The 14,574-nt window shown below is 30.2% G+C and overlaps 1 protein-coding gene across 1 annotated transcript; it reads right to left on the bottom strand.

Annotated features, from left to right (window-relative positions):
• Window positions 1-3,729: 3,729 nt before the first annotated feature.
• On the bottom strand, window positions 3,730-9,860 carry LOC114162795 (DNA-(apurinic or apyrimidinic site) lyase). The gene is made up of 9 exons (XM_028046770.1): window positions 9,505-9,860; window positions 9,201-9,293; window positions 7,369-7,513; window positions 6,692-6,893; window positions 6,139-6,217; window positions 5,089-5,150; window positions 4,544-4,630; window positions 4,152-4,255; window positions 3,730-3,927 (listed from the first exon to the last, which is right to left on the bottom strand). The coding sequence occupies exons 1-9, from the start codon at window positions 9,724-9,726 to the stop codon at window positions 3,848-3,850; spliced, it is 1,074 nt and encodes a 357-aa protein (XP_027902571.1). The 5' UTR covers window positions 9,727-9,860; the 3' UTR covers window positions 3,730-3,847.
• Between the last annotated feature and the right edge of the window lie 4,714 nt (window positions 9,861-14,574).

Below are 14,574 nucleotides of genomic sequence, written 5' to 3'. Positions count from 1 at the left end.
TTGTTTCCTCTCTTTAACGTTTTTTTTTTTCGAATAAATGAATTTAAGCTTCTTAAGTTTCTAAGTTGTTAGTTAATATAAAATAATTTATTTTTAAATATATGTTTAAAAATGAAATTAAAATATTAAATATTGGTACTTTCATTGTTTTTACTAAGCTATTTCATATAATTGCCACCTTTTTTTTAAAAAATAAAAGTTTATTTAGTTACCATTAAAATTGTCATGAATTTCATATTTTTACAAACATTATTCCTAGTGTTTTTTAAATTGATATTTTTTTTTTCGTCTAATTTAAATTAATGTTCGGAGAGAGAATGTAATGATTATATGTAACTTAAAACTACTAGAGCTGTCAAAACGAATTATCCGGCCCAACCCAACTCGACCCACCATGGGTTGATAATTTAGTGAGTCAATCCAATCCGGCTCACTTTTTAACGAGTCAAAAAAATTCTAACTTGGCTCGGCCCACCACAAGTTGGCAGGTTAAACAGGTTAGCTCACGGGTTCACTTAATTAAAAAAGATTTATTTTTTTATTTTTTTCAGTCAAAACTAAATTGTAATTCTAATTAAAATCTAAATAAACTTTAATACAATCTAAATACAAACCAAAATAAAAAAATACAAATTATTTATATGTTGGATAAAAAACAACTTAACATGACCCAAATGTAAAACCCAACTTAATAAAAAAAATAAAAACACTTGTGTGACTCTTTTATCTGCGGGTTGGTGAGCCAATCCGGCTCACCACGGGTTTAACCCGGATGAGACATATTCTAAATGAGCCAAGTCAAAAATCAACCCTATTGAAATTTGTAAAAAGATTTTAACCCAACCTAACCCGAACTCGTGGTGAGTCAAGTTGACTCGTGAATTTCAACTCATTTTAAGAAACTCTAAAAACTAGCCATGTTGTCCAATCATGATAACTTTAAAGACAGAGGAAAAACTTGATCTCATTAATTTCAATATTTATTGAATTTTTGACCAAAAAGTTGTTGATTAATTAAGGTACTTCAAGAAAGAAAAACAATTAATGCACCAAACAAACAATTAAATATGATCCCATAAAAAGTCGCAAACAATTTCCCAAAAAGACTGTTGATAGGCATGGAGGTAGGGTTAAATTGTTCAATATATGAACATTTAAAAGAATATAATATTTAACAACTCTTGAACATTAACTTCTGATAGAAAAGAACAATAAAAGAGAGAAGAAAGAAAGGGAATGAAAAAAACACAAACGAGATTTGAACTGAGAGAGGGGAAGAGAGAGATGGAAGGAGAGAGAAGCTAAGAAAGAGACATGAGAGAGACCAAAAGAAGATAAGAGAATAAAGAGATAAGGAATTATAATTTTTTATTTTTTCATAAAATTAAAATTATACTATTTAAATTAATTAAAGATGTTTCATAATTTTTTAAATTTTATCTTTTTTTTCTAAATATTATAGAAAACATATTTTATCACATATTTTTAAAAAATCATCCTCGCTTAAACTTTACTATTTAACATTAATGAATTGTGAAATATAGATGTCCACTCATTCTTCATAATAATACCTGTCCTATTTTAAAGTAAAAAAAAAAACAATTACATCTAGTGCCACTGAATACTATTATTGTTTGTAATATTTAATTTTATAAATACTTTGGAAATAAAATATAAACTTTGTGAAATCAATTATTGAAATCAAGTAACATACCTAGGTTTGCTGGTTTGACTGTTTATTATATAAAACACTAGAAGAAGCAATAATTTATTTAAAATAATAATTAAAAGTATAAATGAAGAAGGAAATTCTTATATAGTAATATATATATATATATATATATCTATATATATATATATATAAAATATTTCTTATAAACTAGGGTTTTAGCAAAAATAAAAAAGTTAAATTATATATTTTAGAAGAGAAAAAAAAATTATTTCTGTATAACTTATATCGATTATTACATGTATTTACTCTCAATCACTTTGTATCACTCTTTGTTTTTCTTTGAATGTGCTAACTTCATTTGTTGGTAGGTTCACTATCCTTATATAGAGTTCAACTAGCGTATAACTGTCCCAACTTCATGACTCATGTTTACTTGGTACGCAATATTTCTAGAATCCTGCTATTTTGCTGGGTATGATTCCAATTTTAGTGTTGCTAATCTAGAAGGAGTGGTCCAACCAGTTAGATACATTGGACTCAACTCAACCTTAGATCGTCACCTTATGGCTTGGTCGTTGACCTATATCTGTACTAAGGAATGACCTATATATCTCTTTGAAAGTCCTTCGTAGGGATGTCAACGGGACGGATATGGTATGGATAGTAGATCTTCCGTATCCTTATGGCTTGGTTGTTGACCTATTTATCCATCTCGTACCAGTCTCTGTATCCATGCGAGTATCCATCTCGTACCAGTCTCTGTATCCATGCGAGTATCCGCTGTGTAGGTACCGTATATTTTTTTAATATTCACGAGTACCCGTAGATATTTACAAAAAATACTTAAAATATTTAATAACATATTTTAACCTTAAGTTCAAATAAAATGCAATACATACATAAGTTTGAAACAAAGTCCAAATAACCCACTTAAATATGTTGAATGACAATTTACAAAGAAATGAAAATTTTTTAAAACCTTGATGAAAAATAACCTATTCAAAATCAATATGTAAATATTTCAATTTTTTTATCTTTTTTAATTTAAATTAGAGTATAGCCGGTACAGATACCCACAGATACAAATATTATAATACCCGTACTCACCCGTTAACATACAAGTATAAAAAATACTTGTACCTGAATATTTACATATACATTTTTTTTACATTCCTAGTCATTCATTTATTTGGTTGAAAATATATCTCTAAATCAAAATCAACACAAACTTATTATCGAAGGCCCAACATTAAAATAAATTTTACCAACCCAGCTATTTAATTATAAATTTATCAATAGATATTTATGTCGTCCTTTTAAAATTGAATAATTAAAAGATGATAAAAGCTTCATATTTTAATATATTCAAAAATTATATATTTCATTAATTTTATTCTATGCAAAAGATGTTTAAAATAATTTTAAATTGATGTAAATTTTCTAATCATGTTCTATGTGAAAAATCTCTCAAATATGAGTGTTTTTTTTTAAATGGTTTAGTCTTTTAAATTTTTTATTAAAGGATTAAAAAAACTTTCTTTCTAAATTTGAAAAACTTAAAGGTGTATTTTAAATTTGGAAGACAAGAACTATATCCCAGGTACTAGAAATTATATTTAACACTAAATTTTCTGGTGAGTCTTGGACAGAGGATTTCTAGGGTACTAGAAATTATGTTAAAAAAATGATGAAGCTATTGAATCAACTTAGTTTTATATATATATATATATATATATATATATATATATATATATATATATATATATATATATATATATATATATATATAGACCCATAACTCGTGCAGGTTAATCCCACACATCATTTTGATTTCGATATGTCTGCACAATTGATGAGTCCAACTGCTTATTTTGTTTTCTTTCTCATGCTTGAGTGGGCACTGTTGGCTAGTTTTGCAGGATAGGAAGTTCTTGAAAATATTATCGAGAGATTGGCCATGATTTTGCACCTAATCTTACACTATAACATGCAAGAGAAAACATAGTGAAAATGAAAAAAAGAAAATTCACCTCAGAATCCAGATATTAGAGAAAACATGATGAAAGCATAGCTTCTCATTAAAGAAATATTCCGCCTACAAAGTCCAGAGAATAGAGAAATAAATGACAAAAAGAAGAAAAAATTAAGACAGTTGAGCTGTAACGTTAACACTTCTTATATTGCATCCTCATTTTGAGGATCAGAACTAGGAGAGAGCTCTAAGGTAACGGGACAATGATCACTTCCATAGAAACCTGCAGAGCAGGGACAAGAACACGATCATGTTTCTTATAACATGCAGTTTAGAAGTTACCACCAAATAACACAAACTTCCAGTTTGGTTTGGTTTCATATACACTCAAATAAACTAAAAGTTGAGTCAGCAATGAAATCATATCCTTGTCATGAGTTTCACATCTTTTTTTTTTTTTTTTGCATAAGCAACGGAATAGGAGTACCAATTGCATGAGAAACTTACCTTCTAACTCTATCCCATGTCCATGTATTTCACATGCAACAATCCTTTCTTTGAGTTTCTCTGAAACTAAAAAATAGTCTATTCTCATCCGTTTTCCACGATACCTTCAAGGAAAAAACACTTGTAAGAACTAACATGCTTAAGATGCAGACTAAATTAGATAACAAGTCTGGCTTAAAAATCAGAAAAGAATCTCATTCCTTAAATTTGCCACACATTTTAACATAAATTAGATAATATTCAAGTTACACAAAAAAAAAAAAAGGTAAAAAAGAAAGAATGGTTTAGGGAAAAGACATAAAATATGTGTGATATTATTCAAGTGCATTGCCTCAACATAATATTAATCAGCATTAACATTGAAAATCAATTCTTACAGTTTAATTTCTTACCTTCCGACTGGATTTCCAGACCATGAGAAACCTCGCTCCATGTCCTTATCCTTATGCAAAAATCTGTAAGCATCCACCAGCTTTCCCCTGAAGCATGGTCCACAATAACAGCTATTAAGACTTTAAATACATAAATATAGGAAGTAATTAAAAAATAAATGGTAAAAGGAGGTTATAAGGAGTTACTACAAGCAGTAACATGTCAGCTATGGTGCAAGGTTATTTTTTACTAATTTAGTTGGTCTTGGCTTGGGTTGGAATCTCAGAAGATACAGACATCATAAACTAATTCAAAACTTTTGGATAATACTATCTAAAGAACAAATGCAGGGTTCTACATCTCCTAGTCTTCTAATACTTGCAGTAATTAATTAGTCCTTATTGCAACCGATTCCACTGTTAAACTGGATAGCTAAGACACTTAGGAAAAGAGAATACAAAGTTTGAAATATAACCTTTTCTCAGTGGTTCTTTTTACATTGAAAGTTGACTAAAAATCAGGTATTGAAAATTGTAGCAAATACAATATATAAAAGATCACTCACTCTCTTAAGATGGTACCAAATCGTCTTCTTTCAGCCAAGGTAAACCCAGGTTGACCACAATCCTGCATAAAGCCATATCATCATATCAGATGCATAACTACTAATTGTATGGTGGAGATCTTCTGCTCTACTTGATGCCAAGAGTAGATATAAAACCATTATTGGACATATCAAAGGAGAGTCAGTCCTAGACAAGGTAAACCCCTAAGGTTTGGATCCTTGATTCACCATAATTAAATTTACTTCCAGTACAAGGAGAAGTGATTGTATAAATTTCCCACAATTAAAACCTACAAAGTTCTTGCATTAGGGGACATGCTAGATCTACAACAACAAAAAGCATATCTTATTAAGTAAAGTAATCTACATAGATGACACAGTGTCATTCATTTCCATTAAGAGTATTATCGATATCGAACAACGAACAACAGAAAATATAGGAGACCAAAATTTCCTTTATAAAGTTATAACGGAAACCATAACGGATTATGACAGAAGCAAGGCGGTCAAAAGAAATATAATGTCACCCATATAATTTTAATGCAAAAGTGATAATATTATGTCTAGAAATTCAAATAATAATAACATATCAAAACAAATTTGAAGTTCAAAACTTGAAATAAATATGTTAAGTTTCTAATAATCAGATTCTTTCTCAATGGGGCATATCTGTTGCTTGCTGCGGCTGTCTGAGAGTAATAGCAAGGGTAAAGGGTAAGGGGAGATTGAGAAGAATCAGAGAGAGTGTGGTAAACATGCATCTTTTAGGTTAAATTGAATTTTATTGGGCCTTACCCACTTTTTTACCATTAAGGACCAAATTTTCATAATATCTCCATCGTATCCCTCTTGACAACTTACTCAAATATCTTCATAATCTACTCACCATTGTACAAGCCCAAACCATCTTTATCAATTTCCTTTAATCTTTTATTCAATCTAATATAGCTTAAGCTTTAAGTTAAATCTATTGAAACCAACAGCGATGAAATATCACAAAAAATGGATAAATCTATTTTAAAGGGAGCTTCAAGAGAAAATTGCTTAAACCTCTTCATTTGGAGGGATATAACCATTGAGTTTTGCTGTACTGAAAAACTCGGGATGACTTACGTCAATCTCTTCATGGCTGCACACAATGAATATATATATTTAAAGCTCCTTCTTAGGACATGTACATGCATAATAGCCTCAGTAAAATAGCAGACAATGTAGACATAGACAAAAATTCAGAACAATTCACGCAACTATCAAAACAAATCTATGGTATGAGATACTAAAATTAGAAAAAAGTCAGCTTTTTATAAACTAAAGGATCGAAGGCAAAGGGTAGCTTCAAAGAACTAGTTTCATATGACGCATACAGTTACATCAAAATAAAATAAAACATAAATCTCAATGGTCCTCTCAAACTATTATAATCTTTCTTTTTTTCATATAATGGCTGGTAATAAATCTATAGATGAAACCAACAGCTGAGCTTGACACTAACCAAACTTTATGACAAAAAGAATGGAAGAGGTAAAAGTATGCTGCTGAACGAAGGCCACAAAATAATCAATCATATATCCCCAAAGCCCAAAAAAAAATGAAGATTAGCCACCTGACATTCAGATCCCCACACCATATTAAAGGCTTGTCTGAATTTTGTGTAACGAATTCAAGAATCCTTTTGTCCCATTTTCTTCTCCTTTGAAACGAGTTTGGCTCCTCTTTCCATCCGTTGTTTGGTACATATGTATTCAATAAACGGAGTGTTTCAAATTCAACTAGGATCACTCGACCATCTGGTTCATGTTTTGAGGCTGACAATAAAAATAAGAATCCATCAGCAGTGAACTAAACATGGAATATAATCCAATATGCAGATTTGTTAAAACCTTATTTTGGATGACTCTATATGAATCGTCTTTTTAAGATATATAAATATTCACGTTGAAAATCGGACTGGAATTCATAAATATATCATAAACTTTTAACATTAAGAAATTTTAAGAACTAATATATAATAAAAGCTATATTTAGGAAGATTCCAAAACCTTCTCCTTCCACTTCTTTTCCAAATTAAAACAATATGTATAGTAAAAGTAACATCATGTAATTCTTTTAAAGCCACGCAAGGACACAATTAAATCATGGCATGACTGAGAATTGCCAAGATTTATGTTGGACATTTTTCAGAAAAGATAATAATAACACCACTGACAACGTCAAAGTATCATGTTTATCAAGATATTTAATGCCATGAATATAATTAAAAAAAATTGCAAAACAGGATACCTAATTTATCAAGATTGAAAACAACACTTTTTGGCTTCAAGCATTTTTTCACAAGTACTGCTGTCCCTGCATACTTTGAATCTGCAAGAGACCACCAAACATGATAGTTGCCAAAAGGTGGAGCAGAGAGTGCACGCATCAATACCTGCATAGGTTTGAACAAATATGCTCTAAAATATTAGAAAGTAATGTTAGAATGTAATTAGTCATTAACAGTTAAAGATTTGTTACTCATTAGCTGTTACAGATTCTAGGAAATTAGGATCATTCATCCCTTATTGTATTTGATTCTGTAAATTGGTATAAATACATGCCGTGTGATTCACATTAGGCACACAACATTCAGATAAAACTTTTTATATGATACAGTTTGTCATAACTAGGTGTGAGGCTGATTATTTTTGTCTTTTTCATTCTCCTGGTGGGTGCATTTATCTTGTTTACGTTGATGACATTGGAACAAGTGAGCAAGATCAAGATCATGTAGCTGCTGATGTCAGCACATTTGGAAATAATGACATGGAAGGAGGAGCAGAATTAGTTAGCGTGAAGGAACACATGGAGACTGATCCGAAAAGTGCAGTAACAAGGAGCACAAGAATCACGAGGGGAAGAATGTCTTATTGGGAGGAATCAGGAGGGAGAATGTGTTATTGAGAGGAATCAAGAGGGAGAATGTCTTATTGAGAGGGTTTGCGGAATGAGAGGGACACAAGACTGGTACAATCTCCCTCTGATAATCCTTCTTTCCTCTCTATGTTTTCTTCTCTCTACTTTTTTATTGTTTTTATGTTGATTATCATTGTGATTAGGTTGTTCTCTGGTTATTACTACAAGGGCTCAAGCTGTAATCCATAAAGTGATCCTTATTATTTCTGTACAGAAGCCACTGTTACATTTTTTTCATAATTGTGTAAGGAGATAAGATTTCATTACTTGTCTTGTTTCTCTAATCGAACTCAAATTGGTCTATAAATAGGTCATGTTACATGTTATGTACTTCATCTCATTCTTCCACACTTCATCATTTGAAGCCTGACACTAATGGTCAATAATATCATCTATGTAATGCAAGGAAGCAATGAATAAATATCACACATGGTGCTACGGCATTGCATTTGATTGAGAGAGAAGGAAGATCATGAGGAGTCCACAAACTCAATGTTGGAGCAGCAGAGTGAAAGACAAGAATAAAAAACACATTTTGAGGTTTTCAATCTTCAACAAGGAAGCTATGATTCAAAGATTGCATAGATGCGGGTCTCGAATCTTCCATTATAGACACATAATCATAGCTGCTAAAAAGAAGGCCAAATCTATTCAAACTATCTCGACAAAGATTTGGCCCCAATCTAGAAGACAAGAGCAGGGAAACAAAGTTAGAGAAAGCCAGTGCATATAAATAAAACAAGTTCTTTCATTCTCTTTCAATTCTAAGATGGTATCTAGAACCTTTTCATCCCAATGGCTATCGAAAACAAACCACTCCGCCTCCACCATCATTATCTAGTAGCTAGAAGAAGACGATCAAGCTAATCCTCGAACCCCTCCAAGAATATCTAACAAATCTACCTGACACATCAATTTCATGCAATCTACCAATCCTGGTCAGGCCTGTATTTTGGAAATCCTCTCATAATACCAGAATGGACAATTGTCCCTAGACAACATCTTACCCCAAAGCAGAAAATCTCATTCACCCAAGTCCCAAATCTTTTTATCAATTCACCTCATTTCATTAAGTTACATAAAAGTTCAAATACACACACAACAGATTGACAGTTCCAGTAACACATGTTGTGACCACAATCAGCAAAAGAACATAAAGATACCTTCTTTTCTTCCCTGGCTGCGTTTGTATCATCTTTTATTTCCCCCGGAACTTTAGATGCACCCTTTGCTCCTGCAGCAGGCATCCGAACTTCCTAATGAAGATTTCATGCCACACCAAGTTTATTATTTGCACAGACAAGCAATGTAATATACCCAAAGTGTCGTGCTTAAGGTAGAACACCATTATTTCAATTAGAACATTTACAAAAATAATAAATTTCATGGTCCTACACATAGGTTCCAAAACTATGATGAAGTAATAGGAAAAAAAAAATGAAAAAGGGGGGTTGCATGAAAGGGAACCTGAATGGCAATGACATCAGGATCAAAAGTGGTGATGAGCTTGGTGAAGTCGGGCCAGTTGTTTTTGACCCGAAGAAGAAAACTGTTGGCATTCCATGTCATAAACTTCAACGGTTCCTTCTTCTTGTTGTTCTCTTCATTTTCGGCATCATTCTCACTCTCTCTTGGCTTCTTCGCAGACCCATCTGAATCTTTTTCCACTACTTTGAAAAACCGTTTCATTCTTCTCCCTTTGTTTTTCACTCTTTGCTATTCCCGCTTAACTATCACCACTTTTCACTTCACTCTATTTGCCTCCACTGTGAAAGTTTTTGCCCTTTGTTTGGTCCTTCCACCCAAAACTCAGTCTGGTTCATTCTTTCTCGCACTCACGTCATCATATAATATTAATTAATATATTTCAAAAGGCGTAAAAGTATTAAAAAAATAGATAAAAAATAATATATTTGAAATTTCGGTAAAATAAAGAAATATTGTTTTTACAGACGTTAAAATTAGGGTAAGGTATGTATGTTTTCCGTTTCTGAATTTTCCTATTTGATTAGATACGATAGTAAACAATTATTCATTTGGTTCAAGAATTCAAGGTAATCATCAATTTTCTTCTTTATTGGTGTTTCTCTGAATACATATATTTAAAGGAAAATATATCAATGAGTTTTAATGAATTTGAATAAATAAATTTATATATATTTTTAAAGAAAATTAAAAGTGAAAATAAATAGATTTAAGAATAAAGTTTGCGACGAATATATTAATACGATTAGGGCTGGGCAAAATATACCGAACTACACTGCACTATCAATAACTGCATTGAACTAAAAAATAGTTCGTCTGAACTACACTGAACTGAAAAACAGTTAAGACGAACTGAACTGCACTATTTTTATTTTTTAATAAACTGAATTGAACTGAAGTGCATTGTACTCTAGAATGAACTGAATTGAATTGTTATAAACTGAATCTGAACTGCACTATTTTTAAATTGAACTACATTACTTTTGAACTTAACTACACTGTCTTTGAATTATTTTTGTACCAAATTATTTATTATGTTGATTATATATATATCTTTATATATAATTATATATTATTATCATTGATATTAACCTTAGTGTTAACATTGACGTTAACATTTATGACATAAATATTATTATTATTATCAACATTAGTTTTTTGTTATTGGTATCATTATTATTTTTATTTTTATTATTACGATTTATAGTAATATTATTATTAGAAGTATCTTTTTAAATAATAAAAAGCGTTATTATACTTAATATTTTTACTAAATAAATTTTTAATTATTTAAAAATTTATAATTTATATTAATATTATTATTATTATTAGTATTTTTAAAGGTTACTTGTTTTATAAACAACCTTTTAAAATATATTACTATTACTTGTTTATTATTGTTGTTGCTGAATTCATATAGCTAGAGTATACTCATATTTATATTCTTCTATAATTATTCTATACATCATTCCTAGACAACTTAATTAATTGTTCACAACATCACGTAAATTAAATATAAGTTAAACAATGTATTAACCAAAATCAATTTGTGAAAGAATATTACTATTTCCAAATATCAGTTTCTTTAAAAAAAAAGTATAATTCATACAAAATATGAAAATTAAAATTTAATAATATTAAACTAGAAAAAGAAAAATCTATTTAAAATTCACATATATCAAACCAAATTCTAAATTGATGGAAAAGAAATAGCTAAATTCAAGGAAAAATATTTAGTTTATGTTACAGCATACAGTGTTGTTGGGCTACTGTAGCTAGTTGAGTTTCCATGAGAATAAAGTAGCAACAATAAGAATTGGTTCCGCTTACGGCACCAGAAAAATAAAAGAAGAGTTCAGTGCAGTTAATGCAGTTATGTAAGTAGTTAACTGTTATAGATTCAATCTTTTTCAAAACTTAAACTAATAAATAGTATAGTTTAGTTTTCCTATTAATAGTTAAATTAGTTTTAATTTAATAGAATTTAATTAACTATAGTACAGTATAGTACAGTATAGTTAAATTATTTTTGTCCAACCTTAAATACAATGTATAAAAAAGTTTTAACAGAATAAAATATATAGTTACAAAATTATTTTCATAACTAAAATTAATGTATTATTAATTTTATTTTTATAATAATTATTAATATTTAATAATATTATTATTATTAATTATTACATGTACATATTATTAATTATTGTAATATCCCATTTAATCAATAAATTTAGTTAAATAAAACATTGCATAATTTATAACATCTAAAAAACACGAGGCTTAAAGTATAAAATATTTTAGAATCATCCAAATATACCAACAAGGGAAGCAGAGACATTACACAATGTCAGAACAAAAAATCAAAATTTAACAAATATCCATAAAGTTTGCTCATAGAGCAAGAGATTACAAAATAACAAATGTTCTTCAAACATGAGCTCAACAATAAGCCTAACATCAACTCATGACCAATTATGATGCAGCATTCTCATCGTCACTGCGATAAGTAGGGGTTCTCATATCTGCTCACACCAAGGAATTCGTGATCACTGCAAAAAGGAAAACCACACAAGAAGACAGACACAAGCAAAGAGGGTAAGTTAGAGTAAAAAGATTTTTATCATACAATTAAGTATGCAATTTAAAATCAAGAACGCACCAATCATCCAAGCATGTGATAGCAATCAACAAGAGAATTTTTTTTCCCAAAAAGCATTGTTTGCTACTTTTTTTTACCTGAATAGTATATTGTATGTTAATTTGACATGCATAGCACGCTTTTCATATTAGGTGGGAATTCGGTCCTCCAGGAGCCAAATTCCAGCCTTTGATGTTTTTTTTTTTTTTTCAATTCCAAGTCAGAATTCGGTTCCTAGGGACCCGAATTTTGAACTGGGTTCTTTATTTATTTCTTCATTTTTTTAAATAAATTAGAATTAATGTTTTTTAAATTTTTAATAAAATAGATATAAGAGTTTTTTTGTTTTTTTTTTGTAAAAAATGTTACATTAAAGGTTAAATATATTTTTTAAAAAAAATAGATCTAGTATTGTGTTTTTAGTTATTTTAGGTATTATTTGAAAGAATAAAAAATAAAATTTATTTTTTTCTTTTTGATTTTGTTGATTTAAAAATAGATTTTGTATTGTATAGTAAGTTATTTTATGTGCAATTTAAAAATATTAAAGTCAATTTAATTTTTTTTGTTGATTAATTTTATTTTTATAATGGTGATTCTCATGTCATCCGTAAGTGGGGAGTCAAACAATGCTATTTTTAAATCAAAAAGAAAAAAAATTATATTTATTTTTTATTCTTTCAAATAATACCTAAAATAACTAAAAACACAATACTAAATCTATTTTTTTTAAAAAATATATTTAACCTTTAATGTAACGTTTTTTTTAAAAAAAACAAAAATAACTCTTATATCTATTTTATTAAAAAAATTTAAAAATATTAATTCTAATTTATTTAAAGAACGAAAAAAATAAAAACCAAGTTCAGAATTCGGGTCCTTGGGACCGAATTCTAACTTGGAATTGAAAAGAAAAATTAAAACATCAAAGGCTAGAATTCGGCTCCCGAAGGACTGAATTCCCACCTAAAATGAAAAGCGTGCTATACATGCAAAATTAACATACAATATGCTATTCATGTAAAAAAATAGCAAACAATGCTTTTTGGGAGAAAAAATCACCAACAAGACTCTAAGACTCAATTTATACGGATACATATAATAGGTCGGATTCACCGGATGCCTGCACTTGTGGTGGCCTTTACTGCTCTGTAGAGCCATTGTCAATGGGTTTCACCCTACCACGCACAAGGTTAGCCTTTAAACATCTAAGGTCATTATTCTGCCAAAGACTAGGGCCTCCTGCTACTCTCACCACTTAAGTCAATCCGCTCTACGTAAGACTAACTAACTCTTTAGAGTTTCAGGATGTAATCCTTACTTGAATCCTTACCTAATTATATACACTACGACACCACTATGTGAGCAAATGATGTAGGATTAAATTGGTTCCTTTTAAGATTTATGAATATGGTGAAAGTTGCTTAAGAAAGTCTAGGGAAGATTGCCAATGGACAATAAGATAGCATTCTATCAAGATGTGAATGTGCACTTCAAAAGACTCTAGAGAAGAAGAAAATGGAATTGATTCAAGAAACAAAATAAGATGGTGAACAAAACATAATTGTCGAATTCAAAGAAGAAGAAATAAAACATGAAAATGGAAAGACAAGGAATGAAAGATGTGAGAAAGCATGCCACTACAAGGCTAGACAAAATCCATGGAACCTTGAAGAGGAGTGGTAGTGTGTTGCCACTTGAATCTATCTCAAGATAAGGCTTAAAAGTCTCACTCCCAAAGGAGGATACTCTCACAAAGATTGAACACAAAGGTATATATAAATTTCAAAATGATAAAACCTTTTACAAGTAGTAGAGTACCCCTTATATAGAAGTGTGTAGGGGCCTCTAAGCAAAACACATAAGTTCCAAAAGGGCTACAAAGTAAATAAGAAACCCTACATTCTAGAAGGTAGGTTAAATGGTGCATCATCATGGCCTCCAAGGATGATTCTAGGCCAAGGCAAGTGTGGTCACACATTCTAGATGTGTCTAGATCTCTTCAAGGTGGATTTTTGACCAAGTCATGAGGTCCCTCATTCTAGATGTTTCTAGAATGCTTAGCTCATTTTATCTCTTCCACATGTGCTCCTTTTGCACCATTTATGCTCCTATTTTCGCCACCTCCTTTGTCATTTTTAATTGTCCTACAAAACAAGTAAATATGGACTAACATGTTGGCTTAAGTTATGTTACTCTTGAGTCAACAAGTCAACCCTAGGTCAAGGTCAACAAGTCAACTAAGAAGAGTCAACTAAGCCAACTTCATGAAAATTAAACTAATGAAATGCTAAACAAAGATAGAGATGAAAAAGCCTCCCCTTTTGTCATGCTTCTTGTAACTCTCCTTGGGATGGCTTTCATGGTACTTGGTGTGATGGTCATGCATTCATCATCCTCTCCTTCTTTGAGAGAAT

The sequence above is a fragment of the Vigna unguiculata genome, chromosome 9, assembly GCF_004118075.2.
Source record: "Vigna unguiculata cultivar IT97K-499-35 chromosome 9, ASM411807v1, whole genome shotgun sequence".
NCBI classification, from domain to species: Eukaryota; Viridiplantae; Streptophyta; class Magnoliopsida; order Fabales; family Fabaceae; genus Vigna; species Vigna unguiculata.
The sequence above is the reverse complement of the archived record's forward strand: the minus strand, read 5'-3'. Positions and strand labels throughout refer to the sequence as shown.